At 33.3% G+C, this 25,957-nt stretch overlaps 1 protein-coding gene across 1 annotated transcript in view; it reads left to right on the top strand.

The window, feature by feature from the left end:
• Positions 1-24,586, top strand: part of KCNJ6 (potassium inwardly rectifying channel subfamily J member 6) — a 75,401-nt gene extending 50,815 nt beyond the window's left edge. The window contains exon 2 of the mRNA XM_031959278.1: positions 22,471-24,586. Within this exon, the coding sequence (XP_031815138.1) occupies positions 22,471-22,793 (323 nt within the window). The 3' untranslated portion in view covers positions 22,794-24,586. The remainder of the gene's footprint in view (positions 1-22,470) is intronic.
• The last annotated feature ends 1,371 nt before the right edge of the window (positions 24,587-25,957 follow it).

The following is a 25,957-nucleotide window of genomic DNA, read 5'->3' as shown; positions in this document are numbered from 1 at the left end:
GTTTGTTGACTTGGGTCAAGATGCATTTTTAATATATTTTATTAAGCAAATAATCTTAAATGAAACTCTTCACTATAAATAAGCTTGAAATTTTCACCCCCATTTTTGCAAAGGGTAGAATTTGGGATCCTATGTTCTCAGTAAGCCAATTCATTGGTTAGGAATCTCATCAGGCTTTATGTTCTTGATCACGCCAATGGTCTCAAGAAATCTTGTAAGTTTACAAATAAGATTTTCCAAAATCTTTATATTTTTCCCCACATAGTAATTATCAATTTTCCTTTTAAAAATATATCCAAATATCTAAAAGCTTCTGAAAGAGGACAACAGAACAAAGAAAGAGACCTAAAAAAAATTTTTGTATCATAACAATAAGCTTAAACTTATTAAAAACAAAAGCCTTAGGCTGATTTTCAGTTTTTCTTTCTTGAAATAAGCTAATGGTTTGTTTGTATAAATCACTTTTTATTAAAAGTTTTTTTTTTTTTTAATTTTGTACTTAGCATCCTATTGTTAGAGAATTTACGTGTAACATACTTTGGATGGTAGTGATAAGTCTGTCACTTTTTAAATTGTGAACATAGTAGCATCTGGCTCTGGCCTTTGCTGACATATGCCTGTGCCACTCACCCAGTCTTGGCATCTGTGAATATATTTGAGTCTCAAATCTACTCTTTCACTAGAAAGTTCATGCTGGGCATGAATTTTTGTCAGGTAGTTTTAAACTTGTTTCTTTCTCTCTTTTTTTTTTTCAGTTCAGCTCAAATGAGGTAAAGTACCAGTGTTCAATTCTGAACATAATATATGTCATATTATATTATTATATATAAATAATATTATAATATTAATAATCTGTAATAGTTTGTGTGTTCAACATCTAAAGTATATTATATTTCATTGTAATCTCATTTCAATGTGTATTCACATAGGTTTTACTGAAATAAGAAATGAAATTCTAAAAAATAAAATATATCCAAATGAATATGCAATAGATTCTTACATTATGACAAGAGTCTCTAATAACTTAATAATCTTACAGTATCTGAATCAAAAGGAATTAAACTCTCCAGTGGCACAATTTTATCATTCCCTAAACAACATCACTTAAACAATGGTTTATCAGAATTTACAATTCAAGAAAATTGAGAAACATAACAGTAATATTCACAATATCACAAATTTAAAACAAGAAACAAAACATTACTAGTCAGATGACAAATTGCATTAGTTTTTTGGTCTTATTTAAATTATTTTTGTAGAAAAACGTTCAATCATACATGGCTTTTAATTTTTTAATCCTCATAGTTTTGAAACATACTAGTACAAAACAAATTTCATTAAAGACTCAACCAACAAAACAGTAAAGTATTGAAATCTCTCCCAGTTAGCATGATGCAAGTGCATAGCATTATTTCTGAAATTTAATCACTTTAAACTGTTAACAAGGTCAATAAGATCTTAGTGCTCTACATTTCAGATATGAATACATCTTTAAAAGATCTTTGCTATATCAAATTTAGAACAAAAAAATTATTAACATCAATTGTATTTCTAAGTAAAGTTTTCAAACATTTTGCATCATTCTTTTAACAAAAGAACCAGATTAAAAGAGAATCCCATCTTTGTAACAGTATTTCTAATACAGTGAGTTATCAAATTTGTTAAGCACTACACAATCATTTTATATCATTTGGTTCTCCCAATAATCCTCAAGGTAGGTAATACCTTTACTACTTTATAGATTAATAAGCCAAGATAAGGTAACTTTTTAAAGATGTCACACAACTAATAAATTCCATGAGATCAGAGTGAAACTCAAGTTTCCTTGGTCTATTCATTTTCTAGCATTTTTTATTTTTATTTATCTGTCTAAATGCCAAACAATGAATATATTATGCATTGAATTCTGATTTACCACAATTATTCACTGAAGAATGAATTTCATTATAAATGAAACCACAGTATGATTTAGTTTCAGTTCCAAATCAAGTCCCAATTTAAAATAGCTAATAGCAATACTTAAACCTCACCACATCCAAGGGCCAATTACTATTGAGCTTAAAAAAGGATAGCCCATTATTATCAATAAATTCATTTTTAAAGACACATGGTGGCACTCCCAGCTCCTATGGCTTTTAAACTCCTTTCTAAAACTTAGATTAAAGTCCCTTAAGACTGCATCTGTCTTGTTTTATTCATATTCTGATCTCACACTTCCATTACTAATCATATCCCAGATGATAGAACTACTTCTCACTCCACTGAATTTCTTTTTCCCTCCAAGTTGGCCACAGTCAAAAAAGGAGAGATACTTTTTTATGTTTACACCTTGAAAGTTCTACTTCAGCATTCCCAAAAGGTATTCCTAACTCCTAAGCATCTCCCACTGATTTCTGTCATTTTGAAAACATCCACAATAGACCCTGAGCCCAGGTGATGGCTGGAGCCCAGGATGGATGGATTGGTTAGTCCTTCTTCCTTGCTTCTCTAAATTTCCCTTTCTATTCCTTGATGGCTTCCCTTAGTCTTTTTTCCTTGAGGGTTTTCTATTTTTTTCTTATAATTATGCTATTCAGTAGCTTTTCAGTCATGTCTGATTATAACTTATTTGGTCTTCTTAGCAAAGATGATGAGGTAATTTGAAAGTTTCTTTCTCTGGTTCATTTTATAGAGGAGGAACTAAAGCAAAAAGGATTAAATGACTAGACCCAGGATAACATAGCCAGTCTGAGGCAAGATTTGAACTCTGAAAGATGAGTCTTCCTGACTTCAGACTCCATACTCTAACTCCTGTGCCATCTAGCTGCCCTTTTCTTATAATAGAGGGCAATTGCCATTTTAAAGGCTCTCTTAACATCACTGAAAATACCAGGTTTGCCTAGGCTATATCCTTCCATTCATGTTTAGGATGTATATTTGACTGAATACAATTCCTTAGGTCCTGTCCTTTATCTAGCCAAAAAAATTTATCTGGCCAAAAAACCATAATTTTCTCAGTTCCCACTGTCAACTGTGGAAAAAAAATAAAGTATCAGAGAGCACCCAGAAGTTATAAAGCAAAAAGTTTTCTTATTCCATTGAAGGAAGGAAAACTAGATATATGTTCTGGGATCTGCTCTAGAACCGAGAAGACCCAAGACAGCAATAATAAACCTTGACACAGATAGTTGTTTGTTGTTATTGTTTGTTTGTTTTGTTTGTTTATGTTCTTACATTTTCTTTTTTTAAATACTAGCTTTTAATTTTCAAAATATATGCAGACTGTTTTCAACATTCACCCTTGGAAAACCTTGTATTCCAAATTTTTCTTCCTCCTTTCCCCCATCCTCTCCCGCAAACAGTAAGTAACCAAATATGTTAAACATGCGATTCTTCTATACATATCCCCACAATTATCATGCTGCACAAGAAAAATCAGATCAAAAGGAAAAAAAATGAGAAAGAAAAAATAAAGCAAGCAAACAGCAACAGAAAGAGTGAAAATGCTATGTTGTGGTCCGTACTCAGTCCCCACACTCCTCTTTCTGGATGCAGATGGCTCTTTCTATCACAAATCTATCCGAAGTGGCCTGAATCACCTCACTGTTGAAAAGAGCCAAGTCCATCAGAATTGATCATTGCATAATCTTGTTGCTGTATACAATGTTGTCTTAGTTCTACTCACTTCACTCAGCATCAGTTCATGTAAATCTCTCCAAGTCTCTCTGAAATCATCCTGCTGGTCATTTCTTAAAGAACAATAATATTCCATAATATTCATATAACTTATTTGGGCAAATATAAACAGTTCTGACAAGTCAAGAATCAAGCAGTGAGAAATAAGGCAACAATATGGCAAGTTTGCCTAGTGACAAAAAATCTATTCAAAGCAGGGCTTTATGATCAGAGACTTGCCCACCTCAGGGACCATCTGGGGCTGGTTTGAGCCAGTTCTGTAATTTAGGTGCTGCAGAGTTCATTGCAGGTGAATGTAAAGGATTGTTGCCTTGCCAAACTCAGGGCACAGTTTCCTTGTTGGGACTTTGCTCTAGAAAACAAGGTGACTACTAATTAATAGCAAAAAAAGAGAAGAGTCTTGGGGTGGAAGTCCTAACATTACTGATTATCAATGGTGAATATCAAAACCAGCAGGATTTTCCCCAAACTCTTACACCTTTTCTACCTGCGAGGTTCTAGGAAGCCTTCCTGCTCCCTAATGAATCATTTACCCAGAGTTCCAGAAAATTCACTCCTCTTTATATATACTATTTCCATGCAAATGTATGTTAGGCTTTTCCTGTCTCACCTGCTCACACTTTTTGCCTTTCCTTCTTCATGAACAAATTTCAAAAAAGATCAAAATTTGGGTTTGGGAACATATCCTGAGTTTTGGGGAACTTAATTATCAGTTATTTCATGGTTTAATTAACCATTGAGGAAGGGAGAATATGGACAGAAGAAGGAGGAAAAGGGGAAATGTTTCCACTCCATCTTGCTATCAGGAAGCACCTGATTACTAGTTCCTGGGATAGAGCAGGTACACCCACAACTGTTGCCAGAGGTTAAAACCCTTAAAAGTCACTGTTGACTCACAGTTGTTAAAAGGAAAATTCTGTATTCAGGCTTTTGTTCTGATTAATGAGGCAAAACTTGGGGGGGGGGGGGGGGGGGGGGGGGGGTGGGGGGGGGGGGGGGGAAGAGTTGGAGTTTCTTACAGTTCAAAGTAGCAACACATTGACAGGCTGATTACTCTAGATCATCAAATGATTCAAAATGAGGTCAGCTTTTATTAATAAATTTCATAATGAGATTTTTTTAAAAATGTGGATAGGTCCATGTCAGCAAAAGAATATTAGCCATTGCATCTTAGCTTTTCCTCAATTACCTATAAGAGAAGTTTAATGCATGTTAGGCTTTACCTAACATGTAGGTAGGGAGGGGGTGACCTGGTATGTGACAGATAGTAGGTAATACAAATGCTGCAAATTAGGCGACATCTTCCCAGTATGATTTGCAGGCAAAATTGGGAATAATAGATCACTGAATCACAGAACTTTCAATAGTTATTGAAATCTTCTCTTCTTTAAGACACTAGAATAATTCAAAATAATCACATTTGAACCTAGTTGAATAAAAGCCACAACAAAGCAATGAATCATCTCTAATCTTTGTTTCTAACTTATCATATGTCCCTTTCTAGCTATCTCTTAGGAACTCTTCACTTCTTATTCTTACTGATAGACCACTAATCCCCTTTAAAAAAAAAAAAAAAAAGTGGGGTTGGGAAGAGGGTTTGTATGATTTTGATAAATCACTTCACTCCAGTGGAGCTAAATTTCCTTGTCTATGAATTAAGGGATTAGGACTTAAAAGTCCTTCTTAGTCATGCACCTATGAATCTATGATGCTGGGCATTGGGAAATGTATTAGGAATAAACCCAGTGACTGAGTTAAGAAGTGTATCATTTCAAGGCCTCTCTAAGGTAGTTATTTAATTTTTTTTAATTCTGTTAATAACAAAACATCTAATATATGAGGCAATTGTTATTGACTACAGGCATTAATTTTATAAAAAAAAATCATATATTTAGTTCATGTTTTCTGGATAAATAAGAGATTAATACAAACTAAATAAAGTATTCTATTCAGTAAATATAACAGAGATGAGCATAGTTTAATGGAAAGAGCACTGAATTTGATGTAAGAAGCTTTGAATTCAAATCCAACTTTGCCATTTACTAGATGGATGACTTAGGAAGGTTGCTTAATTTATTCATATACAAAGTGAAGATGATAATACAAGCAGCATGGTACAGTAAGACCTGTAATCAAATCCTGTTTCCGGCATATACTGACAGGATGACTGGACAAATCACTTAATTTTCCTGAGTCCCCAAACAATTCTGTTAGACCTAAAGAAACAAGTGAAATCATAGATCCATATTTCTCTCCACTCCTACATTTACCTCTGCCAATAAATAAATGCACACTATGGACTATCTTCTTCACAGTAGCATTCTGAGGAAAACATTTTGTAAACCTTATAGCATGATAGATTAATAGATAATTAGCATAAAATTGTTCAGATAGTTATTGACAGGTACTGTAGTCAATCATTCTTATCAATATTAAAAAACATTTTAATTACTGGTTTGTTATATATTCAGAGCATCTTACGGCACACAGAAACCAATGGGCCCCAAATAACATTTTCAACAACTTTAAATTTAAACTTAGTTATATCAGCAATGTGGGTATGTTGGAATTTTACAGAGGGTAAGAGGAAAGACCAAGATTTATACATCAAAGAACTGATAGCACAAAGGGGAAGAATTATATCAGGTAAAATAAAATAATCTGATCAGCAAATACTAGAAGATTTAACTGGAATTTGCAGGCAAAACAGGAACTACCCAGAAAGAACCAAAGCTATAGTTGATAGTTTATAGCTTAAGTAAATAGGGAGAATAAAACTAGAACAGAAATTCTTCTATCACTAATTAATTACCTGAAATGCAAGTTTTACCTACTGATGTGACTTACTGTCTCAAGCAAATGGCAATATTAAAAATTTTCATGACATTTCCTGTTTGTAATCATAGATGAACATAATATCTGTGCATTTTGACCATATGTATTTACATCTTATTGCCCTCCTCTCTCAAAGTCTTAGTACAAATTTGTGGTTACTATTTCCATGAGCAAATAAAGATATTAGGAAACACTGAATCCAACAGCAAAGCAAAAACAAAATAACAATTACTGGCTTACAGAGTTTTAAAAAATTTTTTTGATTCAGTCATTTATTGGCAACTGACTCCAAATATCCCAGTCAGATGTCTCTAGATATTTAATATTCTCCACACCCTTCTCTAAGTCCCCAAAGCATGTTAGATACCGAAGAAACATTACAGTCTTGGTCAAATACATATAAGCAATATTTAGTTAATGACCATTTAAGTAGCATATTTCTTATCCTGTCATCTTGGATTTAGCTTTCTACCTCATAAAGTCATCTGCTTTTAGGTAACATTTTCCTTTGAAAATTCTAAGGCAAAAAGAATCTGTTCTTGACCACTATTCACAAAGTGTTGGGTTCCATTCACTCTGTCTTAGAGACACTCAGCTCTGAATCAACATCCTTAATTGTGACATTATTATTAACAATACCTAAAATAGGCATTGTTCCTAAGGCAATTTTGGAGAGGTGTTTTTCCCAATAGATCTGCTTCCAAGATTGCAAATCACTTGTTGCCTAAGTAATGCTACTAAAACCTGGTAATAACAGCAGGTTAGTATAATTCAATAGAACCTGACAAAATCTAATTACATTTGTTTTCACATTCATGTTATGAAAGCTAGTTCAAACCTAATAGATCTTACTTTATAAATAGTACATCTATAGGAAGAACATCAAATTAGGCTACCTAGAGTTCATCGAAAAGCTTAATAAATTTTAGTTTTCACATACCACTTGTTCTGTCTGTACCTGAACACTATAATGTTCAGGTGAATAATGTTATCCATAGACTAAAAAATCAGATTTTGTAAAAAGTAATAATAACAATAATGTCTTTATTGTCTCTTGATATTATCAGAGTGAGAGAGTACAAACAGAAAAAAAAATCCATTTAAGAACAGATTACAAAATAAAAGCTTTATTTTAAAATATATAGTATTATAATTAGAAACACTCTAGTGTTGTTCTAATTTGAAAATGGACCTTTTAAACATGCAATTAAACCACACTTCAGACTTTAAATTATTTTTAAACATCCAATTAACCATCTTGTACATACTGAAATGCTATGGACAACTGGCCCATTTAATATATTAACTTCAACATATTGAGACAAACCTTTTTCCTAAAACAAATTTTTTTAAGATTGTGTGATTGTAAAGACCCATTGTATTATTTAATATAAGTTTATCCTGGTGTTTCCCTTCTTTTATTCAAATCTATATAGCATCAAATCATAGTATTAAAATTTTTTTGACAATTAAATTCTACATGTAAAAGCTTAAATTGAACTTGAGACTTTATAAGTGATCAATAAAACATATCTAAAAGCAGATATTATAAAAATCTAAAACCTAGTAGAACATATTAAAAATCTATTACTTACTAAAGTATGTACTATATATATTTATAAATATAAAATATATATTATCTATTTAGGCATCTACATGGATAGACATGTATCTCTGCATAGTCAATTTGGCCTTAAAGAAACTTAGTAGTTTCCTATTACCTCCAAGACAAAATTTAAGATATACTATTTAGGATTATCATTGTTAAATGGATATTTTTCATTATTATTCACAAGAATAATAAATGAAATCAATCAGTTGAAATGAAACATTTGAAAGTCAATAATGTATTTCCTAGTTCTCAGGTAGAAGTAATCTAATCATGTTGCTGTCTCCAAAGAGAAGTTTACTACTCCATTAAAAGTAAAATTTTTATGGTTTTATCTTTATGTTGCATCACATCTTTGTCCTATCCCCTTTTGAGGATAGATATATACACAAATACACACACACACACACATATATATTCTATATATTTATGTCATACATAAAAGATCTAATAGTTTACAAGCCTAGTTTTATACATTAATACATAACTTTTAAACCTAATTTTATACATTAATATATAACTATTAAATCAATGAGAAAGGAGATAAGGGAAGTCTAAGAACTGATTTTCCATAGTCATCCAGATAAGAAATTGAGGCAAGATGGTCAGAAATTTAAGAGTACAAGTAAAGCAAAAGGGTCTTCCATACTCGCACTCCAAGTCAGAAATGCTTGCTGTTTGTAACAAAAAGGTCCATTATAATATATTTTTAGTTTCCCTAAGCCAACCAGAAAGTTGCCATAAAAAGAAGAAACTGTCATAACAAAATCAAGACTCTTTCTTCAGATCTAAGCTTACAATCACAGACTGATAGATCCCTTACCTTAGATTCTCCTTTTTTCCCCAATCTGAGATGGAGAAAATCTCTTTTTGTGGTCTGTAGCTTCTTTTGACAACCAAAGCTCAGTGTGATCATTAGTACTTTTGATGGGTTTGAAGGAGTTGTTTGTTGTTTGTTTGTATTAGAAACAAGACAATTCCACATTTTTATATTCATCTTTACTTAGATGTTTCCATTTTCTAGAGCTTCCTTGTTAAAAATTGGTTGATGAGTTCTCAAGTTTTCAAGAGACAAAATCTATTTTTCCTCCTCATTGTTACTTGTTTCTTCTAATGTCTTCAGAATTTCAATCGTAAGCCTCTACTATCCCTCCTGAGCTGGTTTCCTCTGTCCCCTGAAACTCTTTAAAAGCTGCTCTTCCAATATATTTGGAACATTTCTTCTCTTCTATCATAATGGATTAAGACCAAGGGCATTTTGTTATTTTTAAAAAATGGATTTTTCTGAGAAAGGAGTAATTAATTGATTGTTTATTCTCAAATTTTCACTTGAAAAAATATTGTTATCTGTTAATCATAGCAGATAAAACATAATAGTCTTTCTTCTTATGATTCCTTACTCATAAAGACACATAAAAACCTACAATAAGCCTCTACATAAATAATTTTTATGTAATTACAGTTATCTTTAGTAATCATTTCTTAAATTTCAGGAAAACAAGTCATCTGTTAAAAGTTTTAGTGAATATTTGTTTTTAGGAACAGATAAATGATGTAGAAGACACCAGGCTAGACCTGGAATAAGAAAGACCAGTATTCAAATCCAATCTCAAATACTTGCTAGTTTGTGACCCTGGGCAAGTCAGTTAACCCTGTTTACATTACTTTCCTCAGGAAATGGCAAACTGCCCTAATATCTTTGCCAAGGAAACCCAAATGGGATCATGAAGAGTTGGACACAATTGAATAACCAACAATATATATATTTATTTTATGTGGATTTCAGTACAGCATATTTAGTATGCCCTTTTCCTAGTAACCATGTCAATATTATCATCATTATGTTGGTGAATAGAGGCTTGTGAAATACAGAGCCTTATAGATTTTAGTACCAGAGGAAACTTTAGAAATTATTTAGTCTGCGGGTGCAGGTAAGTATTTGTGAATATTCAAGTAAACTTGAAAGAAAATTTGGTAGTACCTATTCCTGCAGAATAAAATTCAAAACATATTATTTAGTATCATTATTTTTATTTAGCCTTTTTAATTGTTTTTTATTGTAGCAGAATGCTGCAAAAGCAATTTTAATTGTATATAAGACCTTTAAGAACCCAATAAGATACATTTAAAAGGCAGGCACTTACCTCTTAGCTTTCAAATGAAACTAGTCTAATTTTATGATATTTGCTAATTCACTAAAATTGAAATTTTTACACATATCATATCTTTATTCTATCACCCCTTTGAGGATATATGTTGTTCTCGCTTCATTAAATTGATAAGTAATGCTGTATATCATAATTTTTACATGAATTATATGAACTATTAAGCAAAAGAGCAAGGATATAGCAAGTCTAAAACCTTATTGGTCTTAGCTGCCTATGCTAGGAAGTTAATTAATGGTCATAAACTCAGGACAGTAAAATCAAAGCAATATAATCCTTCATATTTTTAGTTGAGATGCTTCATGATTGTAATAAAAAATCCATTATAAAATATTAATTTTTTAAAGGAAGAAGGATGTGACTAAAACAGTGAGTAACTCAGTCCTAAGTTTAAAATTATAGACTAACCTATCAAAGGTATACCAGGACAAAATTGCTATAGCTCTGTTTGATTTCAGGTAAATCATAAATACCTTTTGGAAGGTATGCAAAAGATTTTACATTATTTTTACATTATTTAAAGGGTATCATAGCCAGGCTCTGAATCAACTAAGTGGGAAATATTCCTGTTCAGAATTGATAGGGAAACTGATTCAAGAGACTCTTGCCATTACCTACGTAAATCTGTCTTCTCAACCTGCCCAGGTATCCACATCCATCTATAGTCCAGATGGATCTTCCTTTAAGTAGCTCATGGAATTTCCCTTGAATGTTGGAAAGTTCATAATAATTCAAAATAATTATAGCTGAATTAAACTCAGAACAAATCATATTACAATTCCAAGGAAGTTCACCTCACACAGCAAGTTTCACTATTAAGACAGGTGTTTTTCTTGTTTTTGCAATAAAAATTAACAATAAATAAAAAACATTTACCTTTCATACCTATTAAGTACATACAAGATTTTTCCCAAAACATTCATTCAACATGCTTCTTTTCTTTTCTAATTTAAACATATCCTGGTATAAAAATGAATAATTTGAAAAAGGCACATTTTTGCAGTTCCTTCTTTCACAGAGCTGATAAGATTTTATAATCTTGATAAAGCTAATGATCAAGAGAACTTGACAAGTTTAATTAAGAGAATGTGGCAAGTCTTCAAAGAAATTTATAAATAATGAGAATTTACAAAGTTTTGGTTGTGGAGCTAGGCAAAATTGCTTATTTCACTCTACCATCTTGGCTCCACCCCATCCCAATCCAATTCATTCTTAAGTTTTTTGAAGGCTTAATATAACCATCCCAAAATATCCCATATCTATTTGCTTTGGATACAGATTTTCTAAAAATTCCCTTTGATAAAGCAGCTTACATTCTTTAAGTGAACTCTCTTTTATTTATTGCAAATCTGGACTTTAATAAATATCAACTTTCCAGATGTAAGAGGGAGATATTAAACAAAGAGGTTAGGGGGTGAAAGAGGAGATGAAGGAGACAAAAAAAGCAGGATCTTATATCTACTAGAAGACAGCCACAAATATCCATGGAGAATTTGCTCACTTTTCCCTCACTGCTAAGAATCCTGCTGATTATACTATGTTGTTAGATTTAAAATAAACCTATGTGAAGATAATCTTTGAAATAACAGAGTTTATTAGAAAGAGGAAAATAGGAGCTTCCAGAGTATGCATATAGGTAATCTACAAGAGAGATTACCAGAAATCTACAGCAGAATAGTAATTTCTATATTGTTCAGTCATTCAGTCATATCCTAATGCTACTTGACCAGGACGAGGTTTTCTTGACAAAGATACTGGAGTAATTTGACATTTCCTCCTCCAGTAGATTAAGTCAGAGTAAGTGACTTGCCTAATATCACACAACTAATGAGTCTCTGAGGCTAGATTTCAAGTTAAATCTTCCTGACCCGGGGTCCAGCAATCTATTTATCTATTGAGTCACCCAGCTGCCTCAGTAACGTCCAAAAATAGCTCATATATAATACAATTATTTCTTTGTATTTTCCAACTATTTTCCAGAAATGTCATCTCATTATTTCTTCATTTTATCATGACCCAGATGCATTGATAATATTGGCAAAACAATCTATTTAGGTTTAATTGCAGTACATGTACCTGTTCTTTTATATATATATCTTTTTATTTACATGTTATATGCATGGGTATTTTTTCAGCATTGACAATCGCAAAACCTTTTGTTCCAACTTTTCCCCTCCTTCCCCTACCCCCTCCCCAAGATGGTAGGTTGACCAATACATGTTAAATATGTTGAAGTACAAGTTAAATACAATATATGTATCATGTACCTGTTCTTGATAAGAGTTAAAGAATTATATGACTTCTCAGTCTAGAAGGGATAGTAAAGGCTCAAAAATGAAATTCTCAAAAGACACAAAGGAAAACAATTCCAGTACAGAAGAAATATGAATTTATCTAAAAAGACATAGGAAATTTACTGACCAACTAAGATTTTAAAGACATGTAACACTCTCCCTGGCCTTATTCCTCCAATTCTGGTCTGAACTGGCACTTTGGGTCCCCATATCCTGCCTTGGATTTTAGAAGTATTTCTGTTAGGTCAGTGTAGTTCACAAGCTTCCACCAGTGTAGTCCCAAATGATTTACACAGGAAAAGAACTGGCAGATATGATAGCTTAGCCATGGTCAGTGATCTCTGGAAAGTGTGAAACTAGGGGAGGTGCCAAAGGATTAAAGAAGGGGACATATAGTACTCAGTAGGGAAAAAAAGGAAGGGGGGAGAAGTAGAATATGAAAAATATAGACTGATGAGACTAACATCTATTCTTGGCAAAACTCTAGAATATATTATTAAAGTGATGAATAATAACTATCTAGGGAACAAAACCAAAAAAAGTGAGTACTAAACATTTTCTAAACTTTCCACATAGTCTCAAATACCTCTGAAACAGAAATTATGTACAAAAGATAAAGCAACTTCAGCTATCTCTATGGTCTAAGACACCCAGAATCCAAAAGTTTTTTTTTAAAAATTGAACTAATGCCTCTTCTAAATTAATTTAACCCCCCTTCCCCTACCACCCACCGTGCAACTTACAAAACAGCTATTTAACTCAAAAATTCAAGATAGGCTTGCAACAAAATTCAAGGATCTAATATACAAACCCTCTACCATAGAACCCCATCCCCCTTTTCTGTGCTGTGGAGATTCTAGCTCCAGGCTGTAGAAGTCTCAACCAGCACTGTGGCAGCAGTCTAGTCTGCAGAAGCTTGCTAGAGCTGAAACTGATAGAAAGCTCCACAGAATCAGTGTTTGGGACTGCATTAGATCTCTGCAGTGAAACAGAGGAACTCAGGAAAAGGAACAGGACACATGTATGGGTTCGAAATAGAGCTCAATCTCACACTGAAGAACAATTCTGCGTCTTCCTCCCTCCACCCTCCAAAAACTCATTTGGGACCAAGATATAGGATGATGAAGTGTGATTTGCCCAACTTGGAAAAGGAGCTGAGGCTGAGGTACTTTGAGATTTAGCCTCCAAGGAAACTGCCATCCGAGTCAAGGGTATGAATAAGGTAAAATATCAAAACCAGAAGAGATGAAAAGAAAAATCAGAATATATTATGTACAGTGATTTCTTAAGAAAATTGAAGATACAAAATAGAAAAAAACTTCAAAAATATAAAACACTCAAACTATCAGATAAAGATTGCTAATAACCTAAATTCAGATAGGAAAATAGATTTAGCTGTAAAGGAACCATCAAAACAGGATAGGGGACATGAGAACTCCTGGTGATGATAGATTCATAAAAGCATTTTATTAAACTCTTAAAAATTAATTAATACCCATTTGTGCTTTACAAATTAGCTTCAAAAATTGAGAAAGAAAGCAACCTACCAGAATTCTTTTATGAGACAAATATATTCTTAGGGAAATAAACCAGGGAAAGATAAAACACAGGAGGAAAATTATAGGCTAAAATCATTAATGAATATTGACTCAAATTTGTAAACAATATCCCATCAAACAGACTACAAAGAATTGTCCAAGAAATGATTCATGGTGACCAAGTGAGCTTTATACAAATGATGCAAATATGGTCCAACATTAGGAGGGGAAAATCAGCATAATCATATTAAAAACCAAAACATCCACTACACATTATTTTCATAGATGCAGAAAGTCTTTGACAAAGTGAATCAGTTTTTATACTAAAAATCCTATAAAAAATTTTAAAATATATATATATATATATATATATATATGTGTATATATATATATATATATATATATCATAAGCATCTATCTACAATCAAAAGGAAGCATCATATGCAATTGGAATAATGCAAGGGAACATTTCCAATAAATATGAGGGTGAAGCAAGGATGTTAATTCTCCCTGGTATTATTTGACATAGTTCTGGAAATGCTTTGTCTTTCTGGATGTAGATGGCACTTTCCTTCACAAGTCTATTGGAATTACCTTGAATCACCTCATTGTTGAAAAGAACCAAGTCCATCACAGTTTTTCATCACATAATCTTGTTACTGTATACAATGTTCTCTTCTAAAAAAAAAAAACTTCCGTACAAAATTAATGCATCTGAAATAATAAAGGAAATGGTCAAATGCAAATGAACACACAGTTCTCAAAAGAAGTGCTCCACAAGAAATGTGATCCAAATCACTAATGATAAGAGAAAGAGAAGAAAGGGAAAAAGAAAAAGAGAAGGGAAGGGAGGAAAGGAGAATGGAAAAGAGAAAAAGGGAAAAGAGCTTGGTGGGAAGGAAACAGTGAACAATGAGTCAGCCTTGCTTCATCAAGAATAAACTCTACCATTTAACCTCATTTCATTTTTACTAGATTAAAGAAATATGATAGCTCATCTACAATTTAATAAAATATTTTACAATCTCTCTTCTGCCATTCTTTATTTAACAAATAAAGATGTAGGGAATAAGAGAATTTGAAGGATTTGAAATGGAAAAGACTAGATCCAAAGAGTAATTATTACTAATGTTAAGTTGGAAGGACTTAATAGAGTTATAGTATTAAGAGGCTTAATAGTGTTATGTTGGAAGTCTTAATAGAGTGATCTATCTTAGAGTGCCCTCTGCTATTTACCTTTTTCTTAACTGACTTGAAGAAAAACATAATTGACGTGCAAATCAAATTTGCATATGAAATATCTGGAAGGTTAACCTATTAGATGACAGAATCAGACTGAAAAAATATCTTAACAGTTTAGAATACTGAGCTAAATCTGTGAATATAAACTATAATTGTCATAAAGTTTTACACTTGGATTTAATAAATCAACTTAAAAGTACAAAATTAGGGATACCTGGTTAGACAGAATTATTTGAAAAAGATCTATCTCCAGTAATATTTTCCCTTAAACTGAGCTCCAAAATTTCTTTTCTCAGAAAAAGGCAACCAGTCTAGTCTTAAAGGAATATTAAATCACAGAAATCTTATACAGATAAACTATGCAGAACAACACTCTGGCATCCTTCCCTGTATTTCAATTTCCTTTCTGAACACAATATCCTATTTCACTGCTTGTTCTTGGGGGATGGGCTAAGAGGTGCTTTAAAGGAAAGGAGAACTACCAGAAATCTAAATAGCTATTACTTTGGCCTTGGATAGAGAGGGGAAAACAGAAGATCAAGAGAATTAATGTTATATAATAAATAGAATCACCTCAACATCAACTCCTGTTCTATTCTCCCCTTTTCCAATCTCAGAAAATGAAATGATCTCTATCTTTGCCAATAACTGCTCTACTTGTGACTTTAATTCAGTGTTCTCATTTTCTCTGGGAACTTGCTTTTTTAATCATACCTAGCTCATTAATTTTCAACTTCTAAGCCTAGAAGCATAAACAGATATCCCTCATCTCAAAAAAACCCCCCAAAAACAAAAAAACTTACCATCCCTTCAAGCTATTGTTTTATTACTTTCATCCATTTCACAAACTCCTAGAAAAAGCCGTTGGCATCATAGCTGTCACTTTGTTACCTCCCACCCAATTATTCTTGTTTTTGTTTTGTTTTTTTTTTGTAATTCATCTTCTATGCCTATCACTTGCCTGAAACTACTATCCACAAAGTTACCAATGATTATCAATTCAAGTGGCCTTTACTTCGTCCCATTTTTGATATTTGGACATTAAATTTTCTTTCCCAAGTTTTTGTTTGAGTTGTACTTCTATTCTTATGACTGATCTTTCTCAGTCATCCTTGAAGGATCATTGTCCATGTTCTTTCCTTTACCTTCTCCTTTTCCCTTTACAGATGATTTCATTGGTCCCCAGGATTTCAATCATCATCTGAAATATATATATTTATATGTATGGGGGAATATGTATGTGTATGTGTGTGTGTATGTGTCACACACACACATACACATCCATGCTATAAAACAAGCTTCCATATATTCCCTGAGTATCAGACTGACATTTCAAACTGCTTGCTAGGCATCTCCCCATGACAGTCTGCAGGCATCCTAAATTCAACATGAACTGAACTTCTTTTGTTTCTCTCTAAACTTTCTCCAGCTCCCCTTTTTCTATTGAGAAACTCTCCATTCTTCCAGTCAAGAAATTTGAAACTTAGCAATCATCCCCAGATTTCCTTCTCATTCCTGTCCTCAAATCAAATCAGTTGCCAAGTGTTTAAGTTTCCACATCTCCTGCATCCTTTCTCTCTCCACCCATTCAACAGCTTCTTTAACTCAAGAAATCAGTACCTCTCTCCCAAACTATTGCAATAGCCCTTTCTAATTGGTTTCTTTGCCACTCAGGTCTCCCCTATCTGGTTTACCTTCCTCCAAATTGATATGTTTAAATCACAACTTTACACAAGAAGCTTTACTAATACTCTTTTGTGGACAGAATAAACTACAAAATCCACAAGTATTTAAAATACTTTACAATAGGATTCTGTTGGGGTTAGGGCATCAACTGTTGGATAGAGGGGGTGCTCAACCTCAAAAGTTTATTGGAGTCAAAGACTGGTATAGTAAGGTGTCTCAAAAGAATTTGTAGACATACCTTCTCCAAATTAAAGGACAAAGATTTTATAATCTTTATAATCTTAAACTGCTAAAAAAAAAAAAAAAAAAAAAAAAAAAAAAAACAGGCTAAATCCATAAGGTCTTTAGTCAAAAAAGGTGGTTTTATCAATTAAGAGGAAAGAGGAGAACTAAGTTCCCTAGCAGAACTCACAATTAATCAGGAGTAAGATGCCATTAAGACAAGTGGGAGGTTATGCCATTGACTGGCCTCTAAATTCCTACAATTTAGCTATAACAAGGAGAAAAAGGCAATGAAAGGGATTATGCCATTGACTGGTGGGCTAACCTTAAAAAGGAGTTAGGTTACCAATAAGCATTGAGAGGGTGAGGGGGGAGGGAAATTATAAATAGAGTAGTATAGGGAAATACAATCTTGGTGGTTGACATCATAATTTGGCTTCCTGATTGGAAGCAAAATTTAGTGTTATGACGATTTTGTCAATGCAAGAAACAAAAGCCCTACTTAAAAACAAAAGGATTGATAGATAATGCTATCAGTGCTCCTCCCTGCTTGCCTCAGGTAGTAGTATAAATTGTAAAATTTTACACTTTCTCTTGATAGTATACTCCCTGCTATCTTGCTCCTAACAAAGATCTGGTGTTTTCTCCTTAATCTCTTCCAGCTGTACATCCATTCCCCAACTGTACAGACATTCCAGTTGTTCCCTGTAAAAAAAACATTTCATCTCTGACTTCTATGTCTTTGGACTAATCAAGATTCACCTTTTCTGATTATTCCAGTTGGTAGAGTTCCTCTTCTGACATTTTGTAACAAACCCCTACAGTGAACATAATGAAGATCTAGAAAAGAATACTTAAAAAAAAAAAAAAAAAAAAAAAAAAAAGAATAGTCTGACAAGAAGAAAGAGAACCAAGAGGGGAAAAAAGTGCTCCAAAAACCTGTAGAGAAGAAAATATCAAAAGGAAGAATTTGCACAGTGTCCAAGGCTATGCAGAAGTTAAGAATAAGGACTGAGGAAAAGTCTTTAGTTTTCTATTACATATAAGACAAAAAAACCCTTCTCTTATAGTTGCCTACATGATAGAGAATATGGATCAACATCATACTATAATCACTATTTGGTCTGTAATGCTATTTGCTCCACATTCCAAGGAAATCCCTCTTAAATTTCTTTCTGGATCAGAGGGTCCACTTAAAACTAGTTAATATGCAATCCTGGCTTTGGTCTACTAAATCTCACCCCTTAATTGTGGTAAGGAGCAGTCATTCCATGACCTCACCCATCCTTGAGAACCCAGTACTTGAAGTTTTAATTAGTTCAAAATAATATTTAATGGTTTAGTTACTAAATGCAACATTCTAAACAAATTCCAAAAAAGCAGAGTACAAAGTTAATTACAAAAACTGCTATTACAAAAATAGACTCTGGAGAATTCACTTATTTAAGACTCTAAATGCTCTCGTTAGCCAGTCTAGCGATCTCCTATTCTTCATCCTGGAAGTTGGGGAAAGCATGGTCTCTACTGAGTACCTTTCCTTAGTAGATTTCAGGGCCATTTCTCTTCTCAATATATTGAAGTAGAGTGTCTATGTTTGTGTATGGTCTAGGAATGAAATGCTTTCCATATAAAATCATTGTCCCTCAGAAACTCAAAAAGCTTCAGCTTCCTCCTACTGGTCTAAAGGTAAACTACCTGCTGTTTCATTATTTTGCCCTATTTTTCAACATTTTATAACTAGCAAATGGAGCAAGTAAAAAACATAGCTGAATCTTTTTTTATTATAGTATACATTTTTTATTATAGTATACATTTTCTGGTTAAACACTGACAAGGACTTTCCTTCGTTCCACACATATTCTTGAAGTTGCTTCTCTCACAGAACGGTAAAGTTTTGTGATGTATCCAAGGCCAAAATTTCAGAGAGGCTAATAAGTTCCTACAGAACTTCTTGCAGATAATGAGACTTCTTTTGTCCTTATCCCAAAAAACAGCTTAGCTTTCCATCCACAGTGGTTATTAACTTTGCAATATCTGTGAACAATAGAACTTTCCAATGCTCTGGTTGCAGTCTGGGCCTGGAGTAGAGTATTAAATTTCAATGTGAGAGATAGTTCAAAAAACAAACTCAGAATTGTATTTCACTCCCTTCCTAAGATAAAATAAAACAATACATATTCCCAGTTCCCTGAAGAATAAAAGGGGGAAATATAGGTGTGTTGTATATAAATTCCATAGAATCTCTACTTTTTAGTAAACAATTCCAGAGAGCTGCATCTTCAAAATTCTCACTAGGATATTTTAGCACATAAAACTAGTCAAAATTGATTTCTGTTCTAGTTGGGAAATCTATAATTGAAAGATTGTTCCTGAATCACTAGATTGTCTATGTGCAGTTTTATTCTGCCATAATCCACTGGTTGGGGAAGGTGAGCACTTCTCTTTCCTTAACTTTTATCTATCTTTTATCTCTGCATTCCAAACTGGCCAGGATTAGATTTCAAAGAAAAGATAAGTGTTTGGAAACTTTTAGCTGAAAAACTCTCATTTTACCTATCTTTTTTCTTTGGTAAATCAAACCACAAGAAAAGGAAATTTTTCCAGAAAATCACATGCAGAAGAGAGGTATTGTTGTCAACATATGTTCACTAGTCCCAACAATGAACAAACATAAAATCAAAAACTTCTCTTTTATGAGAAACACAGAGCATCAACTTGAATTTGTCCTAAGATTAAAGGGTTAACCTCATGTTTCAGAGAGGCAGGAGATTTTTCTCATTCCTAGAGGTATTGCCTTGCATTTCTACTTCGCCATCTCTTTTTTTTCTACACCTACCACACAAATTTCTGAGGTTTGGCAGAGTATCCCATTTTATTCCATTCGTGGCTTTTCTCCAAAACTGCCCACAGTTCTTGTGCCCCATAAGAACTTGTGCTAGTGTATCCTCTCTCTGAACTCAGAGAATCAATTCTTTGTCTTCCTGTTGTCCTCATTGGAACTAGGAAATCATTTTCATCCTCCTCCTCACAGTGCCAAATGTAATGGGCTGGCAGCAATTCTAATTTTAAATATCAAGGTTTTATAAATGACTGATCCACAAGCATTGGCTTTGCAAAAGAATAGGTTGATTTAGTTTTAGTGGAACACAGGGCTCTTGCTCTGTTGGTGGTACTAATTCTGATTCAGTCTGGTTGAATTTGGAGCCAGAATCTTCCCTTGTCTCTCTTTTTCTCCAAGAAGATCATGCTTGAGTGTAGCAGAGTTAGCACAAAAAAATCTGCCAGGTCTAAGAAGGCAGGAAGTTGCCTTGATGGGTTAAGGAGATGCCAGAGACTAAGTTACCACTGCAAAGGCTTTTCTTATTCATAAACAAAGAAACATTTTTCTTATAATTGGTTATGTGACAGGAGCTATTAGTTACAACATATAACTTTCATGAAGGGTATGATACTATCTCTTCCACAGCCTAGTGATTTCACTATGAGACACAGACACTATTCAAAATCCAGGTAATATGGAAAGGACTTGGATGTAACCTAAGATACTTTTTTTTCAAAAATACTAGTTAGTTATTTGAAAGAAAAATGGAATTTAGAATTAAATGGTCATGGGTTCAAATCCTGACTCTGCTACTTACTACTTCTATTCATGATCTTAGTCAAATCATTTAACTTCATTTGGTCATTTTCTCATTGCAAAATAAGAGAATTGGACCAGATTATCTCTAATATATAAATCCTATGACCACAAATCATTTTTCCTTATTAAAAACATTCAATTAAAAGATTTGTCTCAAGTAAACCTTGTATTATATAGAAAGACATACTTTTTTGTCAGGCCACAATGAAATTATAGTCAACTTTTTTTTTAAATAGTATTTTATTTTTCCAAATACATGCAAAGATAATTTTCAAAATTCACCTTTACAAAACTTTGTATTTCAAATTTTTTTCCCTCCCCCATCACCTCTTCCCTCTCCTAGACAACAAATAATTCAACAACATGTGCGATTCTTCTAAACATATTTCCATATTTATCATGCTGCATAAGGAAAATCAGATCAAAAGGGGGGAAATGAGAAAGAAAAAGGCAAGCAAACAACAACAACAAAGTGAAAATACTATGTTGTGATCTACAAGTCCCTGTCATCCTTTCTCTGGATGCAGATGGCTCTCTACATCACAAGTCTATTAGAATTACCTTGAAATACTGAATTGTTGAAAAGAGCCAAGTCTAATACAATTGATTACATAATCTTGTTACTGTGTACAATGTTTTGTTAGTTCTGTTCATTTCACTTAGTATCTGTTCATGTAAGTCTTTCCAGGCTTTTCTGAAATCATCCTGCTCAACATTTCTTATAGAACAGCAATATTCCATAATATTCATATACCATAACTTATTCAGCCATTCTTCAATGGATGGGCTATCCATTCAATTTCTAATTCTTTGCCACTTAAAAAAAGGCTACTTCAAACATTTTTGCACATGTGGATCCTTTCCCCTCTTTTATGATCTTTTTGGAATACAGACCTAGTAGAGACTTCTAGATCAAAGGCAATGCACAATTCCAAATTGCTCTCCAGAATGGTTGGATCATTTCACAATTCTACCAACAATGCATTAATGTTCTAGTTTTCCCACATCCCCTTCAAAATTTATCATTATCTCTTCCTGTCATCTTCACCAATTGAGAAGTGTGAAGTAGTACCTCAGAGTTGTCTTAATTTCCATTAAATTCATCCCCTACTGGAAAGCTTACTATTTGTAAGAATAACACTGACACTTTATGAATTTTAAAAGTCATAAGTTTTGTCATTTTAAAAAAGGATTGGAAGGTAAGCTTATTAAAGACATGAAAAGTATCTTCTCTCTTCCCCCTTCCCTCTCGCTTTTTCCCCCATTCTCCATTTTTATGTTTCTCACACAGTGGCAAATGATATTAACTTGTTATTAATCTATACACTTTTCTGAAAAATATCATAAAGTTTACTCTTTAGAGGAAGTATGAACAATGTAATATTGCCACAAAAATGAAAATATTCCATTTGGCCAGCACCAGAGTTTCCCAAAATTTTTAGGACTTCTCTTATTTTGAGATTTCTTGGTTAAAAACAAACAAACAAACAAACCAAAATTTCATTCATCTTTTCCTGAAATGTCCTCATTCACAAGTATTAAAGCTTTCTCCTTCTCTTCACAGGAATGACATGCCAAGCCCGCAGTTCTTATGTGACCAGTGAGATCCTATGGGGTTATCGTTTTACTCCTGTTCTGACACTGGAGGATGGTTTCTATGAAGTAGATTACAACAGCTTTCATGAAACTTATGAGACCAGCACACCATCTCTCAGTGCCAAAGAGCTGGCAGAATTATCCAACAGGGCTGAACTGCCTCTAAGTTGGTCTGTGTCCAGCAAACTCAACCATCATGCTGAACTGGAAACTGAAGAGGAAAAAAATCATGAAGAACAAACAGAGAGAAATGGTGATGTGACAAAACTAGAGAATGAATCCAAAGTTTAAAATCTTGGGTGGAGCATCCCCTTGTCCTCATACAACCTTTGTTCATTTCTTTCTTTTTCCCTCATTTTAATGTGTTTAAAAAAAAAAAAAAGAAAAAGAAATCTTCAAGGTGTGAAATATCTGCCTGCCCATTCTCAAACACAGAGCTTCACAAAGCAGTTAAAGATCTAGTGGCAGTGACCTCTGTTAGTGGTCTCCTCTCAGACTGTCATACTTTCAAACTCTTGTAGATTTTAGCTGGAGATGTGCATGAGATCTGTGATACCAGGTTGCTTAAAAAAGAGGGTCATATTTAATACCTGGAACATGAAAAGCCATCTCTAGTGCCTAATCATTCTTGTAGTGAGTAGAAAGTAGCTCTAAATTGTACATATTTCAGCAAATTTCACAGATAGGGTGATGTGCTTGCCAAAAGTGGGCATTGCCTTTCTAAAGCTGTTATGTTAAAAGATCTACAGTTTAACAAGACACTGTACATATGCCTTATGTAATTTTTTTTCTCTTCACACTTAGTGATAAAACCCAGCATGTACACAGGTACTGTAGTGAAGACCTAAATAATGTACATAGTTGTGCAACTTATGTAGGTTTAGACACCTAACTTTAGAAATAATTAAAAAAAAAAAAACTACCAAACATTGTATAGTAGGAATTTCTGTTTTAACATTTGTATTTCTCAAATTATTTTAGTCCCCCTTAATTATCTGGCCTTTTGGTGCATGGCCCTCTCTTCAGTGTTCCACACTGGCAGCTATTTAAATCACCTCAATGTTTCTTTACTGATCCTTTCTAAAAAGCCATAGATCTGGGGGTAGCTGGAATTAGGAGGTGAAGAAAGCACCACAAATTTACAGAATATTGTAAAATATTTACTAAACTAATCTTTCTTATTAGGAAAAGCTGTCATTCTAAAACAGTCTTCATCTACCAATCCATCTACCAACCTGGTTTATGATAGTTTCTTGGGAATAAGGCTATTTCCCACATAACCATCAATACATCTTATCAGCCTTTTCCTTTAAAGAATAATAGCTTGGGGAAAAAAATTTTTTTCAAAGCTTTTTTGTGTCCAAATAGTTCCAGAATAATCATTTGAAAATTTTGAAAATTGATATGCTAGTTGTGGGCATGGTAGACCTAAAGTTATAGGATTTCATGAAAAGATTCAATGAATGACATTTATTAAGGTCTTAGTAATTTTATTGGTTTTTGAATGTTTTTAAAAAAAACTATCTTTACTTCACACACATTCCTTCACCTTCCAGATGTTTTTCTATCACTAATCACATAAAACCAATATAAAAGAATATGACAGTCACAAAGGATTTGTATCTGGATTTTTTTCCCCTGAAAGAACTACAAATCAAGAATTAGATTATTAATCTGCATTACCTTTGAGAAAATATTTCTGGAATTGGGTAGAAGGTTACAAATCTGACCCCAAAGTCCCCCTCAATCAAAACAAAAGAACTACAGCCTTAATTTTTAAAATTGCATGTATATATCTTATCTGCCTAGTCTGAAAAAGAAGGATTCACTTTTTTTTAAAGTATTTTTTGTACAGAATATTTGAACTATAAAGTGACAATTACAGACACACACAAAAAGAAAAAAAAAACTCAGGAGAAACTTAGTGGGCAGGTGGAAATTTTGCACTGTGACAGATCTTTCACATTAATTTCACATCTATAAACTATCTGTCCCTAAACACAGTGGCCCATCATACTTATTCATTCAGTGGATGTGTTTATTTTCCGCTTTTACAGCTGCACTGTTTGAGATTCTACATCATCTAGATCAAAAGAGATCAAAACTGTTTCTGTTTCCTCTCCCCTCCCCAATGGAGATACACATTCCTTTGCTATATTGGGGTAGGGGTGGAGGTTTTGTCTATCATAAAAGACTTCACAGAGAAGCAGGTGTGGTTCCCCCAAAGTAAATGACAATTCTGGAGGAAGACTAGGGTCTGTCTTCACCTACTCTGGTGAGTCTGCTCCAAGATAACTTTTTTCTTGCCCTTTCCTTTAGTGAAACAAAGCTGTATTTGCTGTTGGCTGTTTCCCTTTGCTGGGAATGACAATGCATTGAGTATCTATTGAATACTTCTCTTCATACTTACACTGTAAATGTAAGGCTGTTCTCCAGGCAAAGAGAATTCAGCATTTCATATGCTAAAGCAATTGTGTGCTTCTCAGAAAGAAAACCACCATCACCAATTTCATGGTGGAGAATGATAATCAATGATAGCCTTATAAGCAGAGTGCCTCGTGGTGAGGGAAATAACCAACAGTGCCCAGAAGGATCAATATTTCTGGAGCTTTGGGTTTTAGGGCAAAGTAAAAGAAGCTGTGATCAAAAGTTCATCCCTCCTCTAACTTTTAATTCTCAAACATCTTCCTAGTTAGCTGAGTTGAAAGAGCAGCTCAGGGTCCTACTGAACTTTTACATGCCCTTTAGCACAAATAAAAAGAAAACAAACTTTATACCATTGAGGGCATGTGCATGTGTAACTTCTATTTTTGTGACTGTGGTACTTAAAACTTAATGTCTCTCCCTCTCAGTGTCTTTGGTATCAATGTAGTATGAGACAGAAAGTTTACCAAATCTTTTTTTTTTTTTTTTTGTAACATGAGCTTTCTAGGCTTTAAAAGGGGAAGCTTCACAGAAACTTTGTACTAGAATGTCCCTATCAAACAGCCTCTATTTTTCTACAATTATTAAGCAGTTTAACAATGTATTTTGTGTCAATACTTCAACTTCAGTATCAAAATTTCAAAACTAAATGTTATTAAGACTGAATTTTCCAAGTGGCAAGTATTGAATGGTATTTTTCATTACTATTTATGCTACAATTGCTATCCACTCTATTCTTTACCCAATATTTTAAAAAATATATACTTGATTTAATGTAACTGCACTATAAACAAGAGTTTCTCCCAAATTAATATTTTGATTTGTTGATTCATTTAGGTAAATTTTTTAAGAATTTATGGAGATGTAGGAGACTAGGCTAAAATACCATAGAGTGTCTGCTCATATTCTGACAGAACATGATTCTGAATGAATGTCTCCTTACTGGGGCAAGGGGTTTTGGAATAGATTTCCGTCAAGATACCGACTAAAATCCTTGTATTCTCATACCCACCACAATATGCTTCACAACT

The sequence above is a fragment of the Sarcophilus harrisii genome, chromosome 3, assembly GCF_902635505.1.
Source record: "Sarcophilus harrisii chromosome 3, mSarHar1.11, whole genome shotgun sequence".
NCBI lineage: Eukaryota > Metazoa > Chordata > Mammalia > Dasyuromorphia > Dasyuridae > Sarcophilus > Sarcophilus harrisii.
Note: the sequence above shows the minus strand (reverse complement) of the source record. Positions and strands in the feature narration are given on the sequence as shown.